This window comes from Nesoenas mayeri (genome assembly GCF_963082525.1).
Source record: "Nesoenas mayeri genome assembly, chromosome: 3".
NCBI lineage: Eukaryota > Metazoa > Chordata > Aves > Columbiformes > Columbidae > Nesoenas > Nesoenas mayeri.
Window position 1 is genome coordinate 65181584 of NC_137544.1, and position 13037 is coordinate 65194620.

General features: G+C 40.2%; 2 protein-coding genes across 7 annotated transcripts in view; one reads left to right on the forward strand and one right to left on the reverse strand.

Moving 5' to 3' along the window:
- Positions 1-2053, forward strand: part of TFB1M (transcription factor B1, mitochondrial) — a 28038-nt gene extending 25985 nt beyond the window's left edge. For all 4 annotated transcript variants that reach the window (XM_080342024.1, XM_080342023.1, XM_080342025.1 and 1 more), the window contains one exon: positions 910-2053. In XM_080342024.1, coding sequence (XP_080198150.1) covers positions 910-1165 — 256 coding nt within the window. In that variant the 3' untranslated portion in view covers positions 1166-2053. The remainder of the gene's footprint in view (positions 1-909) is intronic.
- A 274-nt stretch (positions 2054-2327) lies between these two features.
- TIAM2 (TIAM Rac1 associated GEF 2) overlaps positions 2328-13037 on the reverse strand; it is a gene marked incomplete at its 5' end in the record, with an annotated part of 87616 nt that continues 76906 nt past the window's right edge. For all 3 annotated transcript variants that reach the window (XM_080341893.1, XM_080341892.1, XM_080341891.1), the window contains 10 exons: positions 2328-3018; positions 3862-4016; positions 4583-4670; positions 5408-5513; positions 6336-6394; positions 7980-8088; positions 9264-9382; positions 10749-10928; positions 11505-11613; positions 12892-13017. In XM_080341893.1, the coding sequence (XP_080198019.1) occupies positions 2375-3018; positions 3862-4016; positions 4583-4670; positions 5408-5513; positions 6336-6394; positions 7980-8088; positions 9264-9382; positions 10749-10928; positions 11505-11613; positions 12892-13017 (1695 nt within the window). In that variant the 3' untranslated portion in view covers positions 2328-2374. The remainder of the gene's footprint in view (positions 3019-3861; positions 4017-4582; positions 4671-5407; positions 5514-6335; positions 6395-7979; positions 8089-9263; positions 9383-10748; positions 10929-11504; positions 11614-12891; positions 13018-13037) is intronic.

Here is a 13037-nt window from a genome sequence, read left to right on the forward strand (position 1 = left end):
AAAGACAGCTCAGGTGGCCGTGTTACTGTATTAGATGCACAGCCTTTTTAGGTCTTTCTTACGTATGTATGACAGAGGCAGATATTAATAATTTGAAAACTGAGACATGCACATCAACCACGTGCAAATTTTCTGCCTTTCTGCCCTGTTGTACACTGAGAGCTGCTAATAAGAGCTGGTCCTTTCAATAGTTTGCACTTTGTAGTATGCATTTTTGTGAGACATTCAAAATCATTTGAATTCATTAAACTTTGGGGACCTTGTGAGAAAGGGCTGCTAACACATCTGACCACAGAGTGAATGAACTGGTTTGACTATCTTATAAACAGTGACAGAGCAGAAATGAAAATCTAGGACTCCTAGCACATTCTCCAAGTTCTAAATATTAGAAAATGCATGATAATTAACTATTCCTTTCCTCTTTCTTGGCTTTCTTTTTTCTGGCAGTGGAGTTATGGTATTAATGACAAGTGATAACAGTATCTTTCCCAGTAGAATGAAACACTGCCTGAAAGTGAGTCATATGGTTTGGGTCTGATCTGTTTTGCAGAGTTTAATTTGTTGTTGCTTACCAAATATGAGGCTAATCTAAGCAGGCTCTGTGACTGTACCCATACCCAAAGCTCTTTTTAATGTTAGCAAACACAAACATATGTACATATCCTTAATGTACAATGTATGTATATGCTTTACTATGTTGTTATAATTTGTATTTGCAGAAAAAGGGCCCCTACATGTTTCCATTTACTTCTATAGTGAGCAATATTAAGAGTGCCAGAGCTAAAATAATGGCATGCTTAATAGTAAACCTCTATTAAGTAAAATCCCAAGAGGACCTTGTTACTCTTAAGGGAAACTGAATTATCTCTCTGAAGTGTTTGAATCTGTATCTTCTCCCCCACCTTTTAGGACCTTGTTTCCTCAAGATGGACGTTTGAAAAGAACGGAACAGCTGATGATGACAGCAAATGTTGATCCAACTCTGCGTCCTTTTCAGCTCTCCATGTCACAGTTTAGAAATCTGTGTGATACATACAGGAAAATGTGTGATGAAGACCCAAGCCTTTTTGCATACAGTTACAGAGAAGAACTAAAGCAAAACAAGAAGATGAGGAATTTACTAAAAAATCAGCCTGAACAGACTGAAAAGGAAAATCAGCTGTAATTGTAACAGGCTGAATTTGTTTGTTGTTGTATTAACTCCTGAGGCTTACATATTTGTATGGCTGTGCAGGTATGGAAGAAATACTTTTGAGAAAGTGGTGGGAAGAGAGGGCTTTCCCATTTTTTTTTTTCATCCCATTTAGCTGTAGACAAAAGTGATATGACCATCCAGTTTACGAGGTGCCTACAGGTTTCTTTACTTCAGGGGAAGGGCTAGGACATATACCAAGAACAAGGTATGTTGTAAAACATGTAATTAAGTTGAGATACTTCTGAAATTGAATTTTGTATGAATGAAAGTGCATTACTGAAATATAAGAAAAACTACTTTTCATACTTCAGGGGTTTTGTGCTCTGTTTATCCTAGAACATCCTACTGTGCAGGATAATTTAAAAAAGCACAAGCCAAAACTCCTGTATAAATATACCCAAGTGGCTGACTTAAAGGAGGATGAAGTGTGCAGATTACTTCAAGGTCTGCTTATGCTCTTCTCATTTACACAAAGACAAAGAATTCAGGATTTAAAGCTCCAACTAGAGAAAAGCAGCGTGATTAAAAAGAAGAAAACATGGCTAAGTACAATACTTATTTGTCTTTTACTGTACAGGCTGGTAGAGAAAATAAAAAATACAGTCAAATAAAAGATTACAGGCCAAGCTTTGGTTTTGTATTTACACATATGTATAAAGTATAAACAGCATCTTGAAACTTACAAAATTGAAACTTCTGCACTATTGTGCACTAAAACACATTAAAATAACTTACTTCTGCTTTAAATAAAGCAAAAAATGAAAACCAAAGAAATAAAATGCCCAAGGTATTGAAAAATTCATTTTGCAATGCTACTTTCCATTGTAATCCCCTCTGCTACTCAGTAGCACCTTTTCCACAGTACTTAAAATCTAACGAGGCCATCCTTCCCTTCCCCTCCCCTCCCCTCCTCAAGAATACTACATCATCTTAATAACTGCCTGAAAGGGATGAACTAATTTACAGACCTTAGCGAACTTAAATCTATTTTTGATCCACAATAAATTAAAATAACTTAAGAATCCTTTACAGCTGTTTTTGTGGAAAAATGTATTAGTGCACAAAATCAGATAGTAGTTTTCTTGCAACTTCCATGAATTTACGAGTTTTAAAGCAAAATAAGTTGGTTGACTTTTATGTGGACTTCAAATGAATATTTTAAATATAGTGCTCAGAAAGCTAGGATTTCCCATGCCTCTCCACAGCTTCATAAAAACAGTCCTCATTAACTACAGATGTTAAACTCTGGACGCTAAATTCTCTCTCCAAAATTGAGTTCAGATCCAGGTTTGCATTATCAGAGTGACTGTCAAGGGACTGGTGACGCTCCTGCATTGCCATTAAAGTTCCTCTGTTACGCTTCGTGCTGTTCACTTTTCTCTTCACTGGGCAGAAATGGCCACGCACCAGCTTGGGATGCTCTCCTGTGTCGAAGCCATCTCCTTCCTCATTCTCAGCAGCCTGATCCCGTTCAGAGTCAGTACTCGGTTCCTCTGAGATCTTCAGCCGCTGGAACTGGATTTCAATGTCTTTTGTAGGGCTGCCTTTCTTTGGGCTCTGATAGTCATCGTCATCATCATCGTCACTGAGAATATCAGATTCTTTGACAAGAACATTGGAAAAGTCAGACGCGCAGCTCTGGGCGTGTTTATCGGGAGATAAATTTTTGGGCTCCTGGATGCTCTCGGCGGTGTGGCAGCTGCTGCTCTGAGTGCTGCTGCTCAGGCTGCACTCGTCTGAGTCCTGGAAGGTGCCTTTCCCTGGGTCACCGTTCCACTCGCCACTGGATGAATTCTTCATGACCTTCAAGGAGCGTGTGGAAGCTGTGCAGAGGAAAAAGGTGGTTTTATTTTTTCAGCAAAACATGAGCTGCTTATACTGTCTCAATAGCTCACTCATAAATTACAGTGTACGTAGTCTCATTTGATAATCATCCCAGGTCAGATGTGTTAGCATTCTGATCCCATGTCAGAGTTTTCATTCCATCTACCCTGGGGCTATATGCTTGCCTTCATGTGTAATATATACATCCAAAATTGTGCTAATGATTTACACACACCGCAGGAAAGCAAGACTGATTCAGGCACCTCAAGCACTGGAGGGCCAGGTTGGAGCTGTGAGTTGAATCATCCTTGTTTCTGTGATGTTAGGGGGAATTTCCAGACAACTGATCAGATGGATAAGTTGAAATACTAGTAGCTACTCATTTATCTAAAATGTCTGAAGCTTGTGCTTAATTAGGGTGTCTGCTGGGATGCAGATTTAGTACATTAAAAGCAGCAGAACCCCTGCCTTTTGCCAGTTGTTTTAGCTTTAATTTTACTAGGGCTGAGATACTAAAGGGAACTCAGAGGCAAGAACACTAATACTGCATGCCAAAGGGAGTCTTGTTTCTTCCCAGCAAAATTAATTTGGGCCTTATTAAGTCTGCTCTTAAGAGAGCTAATGACACATTGAATGTGAGAATACAGTGTGTGGGGATGGCCTATCTCTTTTAGCCCTTGTCATACACCAGTTGTGGAGAAACTCTGCCGCCTTCCCGCCCCCCCCAAAAAAGGGGATGCGTGGATCTGGCACACGACACACTAGTCATGGTAATAATTGCGAACCTTCTGCCAGCTCTGGAGTCGAAACTCCATTTTTCACTTTGAGAACATGTTTCTTACCCAGTTTGGCTGTTGCAGGTACACGGTTCTTGAGTGGGACAAGACGATCTTTACATGTTTTTTCCAGCGGTAGCTCACATTTTATGTGACGTCTGAAATTCTCCCGCAAAATAGAGCGGATCACCTTCACTATATTAGTCTTGTTCTCACAGTCACTGCAAGTTTAAGAAAACAGATAACCTAACTTTCCCCTCTGAAGTAAGACACCATTGGGATAAAATCTGGACCATTCCTTTCTGCTGATGTGTTTTAGTGCAGTATTCTACTTCTCAGTAAATTGCGTTAGTAGTGGTTTAGCAGCTATCATCTTCATGCGTTGTTAGGCATTTCATTTTCATTTTGAGATCTTTGTTACTTCCTCTTAGAAAAATTGCCCGAAAGGTAATTTCGTTACCAAGTGATCACCACTTAAGTGATCTTTATCAGAAGGTAATTTCTGCTAACCAACTGAGAGTCTGATAAAATCAGTTACTTTGCCCATATTGTACTGGAACTTATGATTGTACGTCTGCACAGATTTCTGATGTTGGGTCACTGTGCCAAATTCACTCCAATTTTAATTTGTTGTACTCTATGCAGTTAAACACTGGTGTAGTGCCTGGATTCAAAGAGTGACAGCCACATTAGAAATGCTGATGCAAAGGTCACACAGGGGAAAATCTTTTTTTTTTTTAGTTCCATTAATGTGATTTGTCAAGTAGAACCTCCACATAAAGCTTACCTGCTACACAGCTGAAAAATTGTTTCCGGCCTGCCTTCCAGTTCTGACTTTGTGTGAATCAGCTCCCAGATACAGCTGTTCTCTGTTCCTGTGCATGGAAAGAAACGTTATTTTTGTATATACTTCATAAAACTTTTGGCATTAGAGAGACCAGTGTAGAGCTCCTCTTCTTCTGAAGATATGGCTGGATCCACAGAAGATCTTGCCTGAGGTGGAACCCAGAGGAAAGTTCACTGAACACTCTTGTTATAGCAGCCTAGTGCTGCCTTTGATAAGTTGTCTTTGCTCTTGCAAAGTTGCTTTCTCTCATTGCTTCTCACTGCCTTCCAGCTTCTGGAGGCTTTCACCCAGGTGTCCAAAGCATTTGCTCCGAACACCTAGTGACCCTTCACAGTTGTTTATAGAACTCAACTCAAAGGGAAAACAAAACCACAGCCCTTTACTACCAGAAATTACACAGTCAGCTTTCCCACATTTGAAAACAAGCAAGTGTCAGTGCATACACAGCATAAGGGCATCACCAGGACATCAACCGTGGTAAATCACCTTCCTGTCCATGGTGTCTTTTCATTGGGGATTTCCATTCTGTCATCCCTTAGCATCGTGTTGCATCTTACTGTACTCACAGAAGAAGCCAACATACCAAATCAATGAAGTCTGTTAATGTCTCAAGCTTGCACCCCCTGAGTGCAGAGACAACAAGAGTTACTATTTTATCTACAACCTGCCTGTTTCCAGAGGCTGCAGAGAGACATATGGAAAAAGCAGCACTACAGAATCCCAGAAAAGTGTTCAGTCCTGAAGTATTCAGTGCAAGGGGATTACCTGCTGTGTTCCCCAGCCGAACTTGAAGAGCAGATAAAGGAATGAGCCAACGAAATTTAAATGGGTCCAAGTCGCCGTAATTATGTGCAGCACGAACATTAGTAGGCTGCAAAAAGAAAAACAAGGATATTTCTAAGTGAGAGTAAAAAAAGTGGGGTTTCTTTGAGTTACTCTTAAAAGACCTGCTTCTGAAGAGAAACTAAATTATTAGACTATTTCCTTCAATATCCTAGTATGTGCTTGTAAATGTAGTTGAAAAGGTGATAGACACAACCTTTTGAATTTGTAATTGCTTCAACTTTCAAAAGCACTTCTTTTTAATGGATAAAAATAATACTTTGCATATAAGTACTACTAAGGAACAAGTTTCCCATGAAGGAACCCACAGACTGTTGATTGGCAGAATACATTAATCATGTAGCTACTGCTGCTACTTTTAGAGCCCCTCCACCTGTTGTAAGCATGGGGCAGTACTTCACCACTGGTACTCAGGATATACAACTTGCTACTTGACTTCAGCATTCCAGTTTTGGAAATGGGGATGGTGGAGCTTATGTTTATAATGCCCCTTTTCTTTTCCTTCCAGGGTGATCAAGGGTCTGTAAACAGAGGTCTTTAACCAACATAACAAGGCCAACTGAAAAAATTAATGATTCCTACATAGCAATGTTTCATATTCCACCTGACAGAACTGGCATGGGGCTCACACAAAGAATATGATGCTGCTGCTTACTAAATAACAAAATATATTTATTGCTAGAGAGATGCTGAGCACTTGTTTCAGATGTGATGGGTGGGATTCCAGCCTAGCGAGGGAAGGTGGCATTTTGCTGCTGTCACTCCCCCTTCAACACGGGTATGGCCCATTTCACACTGCGGTTGGATCTTGTGCATAAACACCCACCACCTCCACTGACAGCAGACTTACCATTTTCTTTTTCAGTTTGTAGTTCTCCTTATACACCAGTATTACAGCCCTCTTAAAAACTAAAAAAGAAAAAGAATAAAACTGTTAATTACAGGTGTAACATTAAATGAAAATATTATATTGGAGAAGTTGATTGTTGTAGTCACAGGAATGTGGAGAATGAAATAAGCAAACTGACTGAAAAGCATTTGCCCTGTATTAAGGGTTTTTAATCTTACACTTGTTCATGCAATGGCAGTATTTTTTCCTCAGATTTTGTTCTGAACATTTAGAATTAAGTCATTCTGAACCTTTATTCTGAAACTACCAGCAGCCCATCTCCTGATATGTGAAGCAGTCTTCATGTAAACAAATACAGTAGATGCAGATGAGATGTAAAATTTCAGATTTTCTTTTTGTCATTGCTGAATATTTTCAAGTGGACTGAAGGGTCTATAGCAATAGGGGGCTGTGAAAAAGCACACAAAACCTGTCCTCCTTGCAGTTGAGCATTTGTTTAGTTGGAAACTCAAACACCTCTCTTCCTGCTTTTCCATTTGCAGGAATTCTCTGGCTTCCACAATGTCTGGCTGGCTTGGCTCACTAATGTTACCCAATCTTCCAGCCTCCAGGGAGGTGGGGACATGTTCTCTCTCATCTGTAAGGAGGAACAGAAACATGGGGGCAGCGAAGCTGCAGGTGAACTGAGTGATGACTCTGCAGAGCAGCCCTGGATTCCAGATCAAACTGCAGGGCAGTGTAGCTCTATCCCTGCTCATGCATCCATGTTTCCTTCCAATGGGCAGGAGGGGCAGTGGTGTGCAGCTGAGTCTCATCCCTACATGAAGCCAGGATGCAGCCGTAGGGAGCACGGCATTTACCCCAGCGCTTCCCCTGCTGGGAAGAGTCTGGCATATGTGGATCACTGCGGAGCTCATCCAAGGAACCTGGGAGGTAGCTCCTGTTGGTTCTTCAGTTAGAAGCATCCCCTCCCCTAACCTGTCATGCTTCCTGGAGAATGAGTGCAACAGCCCTGAGAAAGAGAAACTTGTCTCTCGTCAACCTGGGTTGTTCAGTAGGTGTCTATCCAGTGACATTTTAAAGAAACATACTTTAAAGAAAATGACAAGTTCCTAAGCTGTTTCACTGGGAGATTTAATTACTTAGGTAATCATTAAATGATTAATTGTATCTATACTATTAAATAAAACTGTTGGTTGTATGCTCTCAAGTCTACATTCATTTCTCAGGTTAAAACAAACTGGATGGGAATTTCAATGCAGTAGCTGTAAAGCAGAGATTAGCCTAAATTCCCAAGAGTAGAAAAAAACCACCATTTCCTACCAGTCTCCTTGGAAAGCTTGGTTTAGCAGACTGTTCTAAATACAGTATCACCTCTTGAAAATCACTGATTTCCATAGTTTACATATAGGCAGGAGAGCAGCTGAGGTTGGCTCACACAGCAAACAACAATGGCAAACAAACGAGGGGAAACATTTTACTTCTCGTATTACAGAACATTACCACGTATTTTTTCAGATGTAAGTCTACCCTAGATACCACACGACTACAGGGAAAGGAGATGGGGCTTTCATCTCATGAGAAGATTTAATGTGGTAATCTTTAGATTTGCAAGAGCAGTCAGTCATTAAGGAAGGCACGCACCGAACACTGTGAGCTCCAGGTCTTTTCTTGCTTTGCCCAGTGATGGGAAAGGATTCAGCCAGGAAACTGTAGAGTGCATTAGAAGTTCTCCCATTGAAAGCTCTGTCACCTGTATTAAATTATAACAGTAGATAACATAAATAAATAGTATAAATATATACATCAGTCCTGCAATCCACATATGTAAGTAAAACATTAACGAGTACACATCAATTACTTTAAGGTTCTACGTTTTACGTATTTACTGTATGACAGAAAGAGAGAAAGGCAGAGACATCTGCGCTACAGCAAGAAAAGTGTCAGCAATCTTCTTTTTAAAATAGGCAACAACTAGAAAAAGTAATAGTCACTAAGTTATGAAAGCTGGATAAGGTTATTACCATTAATAACTTAGAAGAATATGAAGTTGATCTGGTGATCTGTCACTTACGTATAGCCAGTTGAGAGCTGGCTGATTTATTAGCTGTAAGTATCTTTAATTTCTGCAGAGTAATTAGCATTAATGACATTGCCAATGGCAGAATCAATGGAGGTCTTGTACCCTGAGACTGTTTTCTTCGGTGGGACACACTGTAACTGTGAAGAATCTCCCAGGCTGTCAAGTTTTGTTTCCTCATAAATGATGGGAAACCAGGTAGCCAGCGGGGGTAATTTGGCTTTTACTAGGTGGAAATTAAACAACCGTGCCGTCATTTCTCATATCTGATCTTCACCTTTATGGATTTGATCTGCTTAGTAATCGTTTGATGTAAATAGCTAAACCGAGACCTTGCTGCCCCAGTTCTGGGAGATGTGTGCACGCAGTCTGTTTAACTAATGGTTTTTGCTCTGACAAATAACCGTGGATGCCTCAGTGCTGGAAGTGTAGAGAATGAGAATAACAGGTCTTAATGTGAAATCCCTCAATTGCCATTTTCATTTATACGGGTGAAAAAATATCTTAAGAACTCTATAGCATAAAATCTGAATGCCTTGGGGCATGGATAATTTCTACAATATTTGAGAAGAGAAGGATTTCTCCTGCTGAGAATTATGTCTCCTCCTGCTCGTGATTCCTGTCAGTCCAGAAGGCGGCTCTGGCAGCTGTCTGAAAATTTTACCGTAACCTACTGACAAAAAGAAACTTGACAGGCAGATAGGAAATGGAAGTCAAAATATTAAAGGAGAATGGAGGAAACACAGCACAAATAACTTACCAAATTACCTCAAGGCAAAGATAAAACACCCAATAGCAAGTGAGGTAACACTTAAGGAGTGAATAAAACATGTTGTTCCTTCCCTTACCTCCTTCTCTGTTCCACTTTGATCTGCAACCAGTTGGTCAAATACAGTGCCATAATCTTCATATATCTTCTGCATCTCATTGATGTGACTTGCTACTTTCTCCATTGCTTTCAGTGCTTCTATAAGGTTAAAAAATGTCATAGATAGCTATGTAATTCAATTGTATTTTCTAAACGTGGCATTTTAAATTGATTTCCACTTAAGGCAGGCAAAATGACACAGTGTTCCCAAGGTTCGGACAACAGAATTCTAGCTTTGTATCAGTGCTTTCTCATAGCAAGAGTAGCAGGTATGCTTCCTGACCAGAGTATGTGAAAAAATGCTCATCTGAAGTGCCTGAAAAGGCTGCAATTAGCATTCCAGTGATGAGCCCCTAAATGTATGATTATTCCTATCAACATGATAGTAAACATGGTTAGGTTTTGCATCTTGCATATATAGGGCCACCAGGATTTCTAGAGTAGCCTACACCCATACTAGAATAAGTCATCTGATAAGCTTTAATAGAAACAAATTGCATTTGGCTCACCGCAGAATGAACAAAGAAATGCAGCGCTAAGGTTATACAGCTTCCTCACTAATCGTATCCATGAAATTAAATGCTGGTGGCCAGGTTTTGTTTAAATTTTGTTTACTAAGCAAGCATGACACTAGATTTCACTAGACTTTTGTGTTAATACATAAAGGAGCTGGAGAAGGCCACTTAGTTTCTCCAGTCCTGCCAGCTCTTAACAGCGCAGCTTTTTAGAAGTTTGGCATTCATCCTGACCTGCAAGTGTAAGTCACCCCCAGCTTGGCTGTAAGGGCAACAGAACTGTGTTAGAAGCTCCCTTTGAAGTCAGCAACAGCCTCGTGAATTTTTGCTGACAGTGTATTTTGCCTGAATCTATTTTCTTAAAATGACAATCAATAAAATAAATCTCTAGACTTTCATCTATGAGGTGCTGACAGACCTCAACGGGAATTTGCCAGGATAAAGTCCCAATCATACGAGCCTAGAAAACCAATCAACTCATACCAATACAATCAACTCAACCAATACATTAGACAGACAGGTCTTTCTATGTGGGAAGACTGCAAAGCTGTGACACGGGTCTCTTCTACGTAAGCACGAGTCACGGCCAAACCTCAAACAACTAAAATTTCCTTCTGTGGCCCTGTTAAACTTGGACACATTTCAACAATGGAGTAATAACTGCAAGATGGAGCATTGGTCAGTGTTTCCCAAGTGGAGAGGGAAATAAAAAAGCAGCAAATACGACCTGGCATGCTCCTGTACAAGAACTGAGGAAAAAGACCCCAGTCCTATTTGCCATTGCAAATCCTGGACATATCTACTTCTCAAAGGGACTTAGACATACCAAGTTAGACTTTTTGCTAAAAGCATGAAAAAGCTATGTATTATTTTTAAGGAGACAGAAGGAATTGCATCTTCAGAAAGGGCTGGAAATAAAACTTAACTCTCAGAAGAAAGGAAGAAGTTACCTGTCAAATGATAGTGCTCCTCACTGTCATTATCTGTCAGAGACACCAGCTCTTTTAAAAGCAGAGGATATTTCAGCACTCTCTGAACAGGCTTTATGAGATACGACTCCAGGGTAGAAGAGTGTTGCTTTGTGGGATTTCGAGCATCCAGAAAGGCCTTAAAGGCACTATCTGTTTTGGCTAGATGCAGATACAAAGAGTTGGTCAGTTGAACATAGAAGTCACAGAAGATACAAAAATTTGAAAGCACAGAATTACAACCTGTAACCAGCACCAAAAGCCTCACCCTTTTCTATAGATAGTTCACGAAGTCATTTACATTACTAATTTCATAATAACTTCCTGCATTAAATAACACACATAAGGGCTAAGAGAGCAATTATATCAAGGTGAGATTATTCCTCAATGTAGTTTTTCCACTACACTGCAGTGGATGGCAGAGGAGGTATAATTACTAACTTATTCTACCATTTGTTGCTGCTCTTTGGAGTATGAATCTGCAGATGGCACAAACTTGTGGGAGACATCTCTCTAGCTATTCAGGCTACTGCCTGGATGTTATGAAAGGAATCTTCTCCCTTCAATTTTATACCGTATTTCAGCATAACTGCAGATCTTAGCTATTCCTATTGAAAGATACCTGATCAGCCCTTGCTTTTTAGCAATATTCTCCGCAAGTCAACAGGGTTTGTTACAGTAGTTCACTGCAGTTTAAATTCATGCAAATGAATTACAATAATAAAGACAACAAATTACCTCTCTCGAGAACTTTCTGAACTTTGATGTGGTTTGCGCAGAAGCCACTGTACAGTTTAAAGTGGTCAGCATAATACAGAAAGGAGCCTCCGAGGGAAAACAGCAATTTCTGAAATCAACACAATTAAAATATTATTTCATTACTAGAATCCTAAATAAATGTTCAGGCACATAACACAGAAGCTCAACCATGTGATTATCTGTTATCTTTCTATAGCTATCCTTTATATATATATAAAATATATCCATACATACATACACACAGATAGATAGATAGATAGATAGATAGATAGATAGATAGATAGATAGATAACACATGAATATACTACTAGTAGCAGCTCTGTGATGTCTCTGGGTGTAGAATTCAGCCCATTTAGGTGAAGCCTGCAGTTTTCTCCATTCTCCCTGAGCAGGTAACACCACTGCAGCCATTCTGTCTTACTAAATCTTTCAAGCAGCACAAGAACAAAAATTAACACATATGTAACAGGGTATGTTGTGCTGGGAAAAAAACATGAGCAATAGGAAACAAGGCACAAAAATGCCAAAGCCAGAAGGGACAGTGTAAAACAAATACAAAAGATTGCTTTCCAACTGTTTTCCTTCTTTCAGGCAGGTGGTAATTACAGGGCACCTCTGATGTTCTTGGATGAAGTGGAGGTTGGGAAGATGTGGGAGGGGCTGAATCATGAGAGATGTTTTTAGAAAAATGCTTCCCAAAGCAAAGATAAGAAAAAGGAGTAGTGAGAGAGGGGTGGGGGAAGGAGGAGGAGGAGGAGAAGGAGGAGGAAGAGAGCAGCCCTCCGCCCTCTTTTTAATCAATGTTTGCTCCACAAAAGGCAGCAAGTGTCCAGGAGACCTGCCAGCAGTCTCGCCCAGTCCTGTGACAGAGACTCCATCTTTGGGGAACCGACATTGTCTGGTTGGGGCAGGTACCGAGTGATGCCGCCGTGAGTGAGATAGCACAGCGAGGGCACAGTCTACAGCTTCTTGGACCTCACCACACAAGAAACTTGTGGTATTTTAGCAGGAAATGTTCACAGTCAGTAGAGGGTGAACTGGGCACAGTGGGGAAGAGCATAGGGCAGGGGAGAATTCAGCCCAGTGACAAAAACCTTTCTACAAAGAAGTTCTGCATCATAAGCATTGCTAGTTTATAGCACACCCAAAGTCTACTCTGCATCTCCATATTACACCCTCTGCCATGGGAAAGAGGAAGATAAAACTGTGAAAAATAGAATTTATCTTGCAATGCTGAATAGGTGTCTGTAATCCAACATAAAGCTTCAAACTTCAAAGCAATCATATGAAACTTAGAGTTCCTAAAGCCAGATTTTCAGAAATATTTCCAGGCACTTTGCAAGGTATTAAACAACCAAATATTTACCCGGAACTGGGATGGCGTTTCCAGTGTATTAAAATCTGAGGATGAAGATATTCCGTCTTCCAGAGTCTCCAAAAACACCTTCTGGAAATCCAGCATTTCTGGCAGACTGCCGAACAAGGACTCCATCTGTGAAAAACATCAGGCTA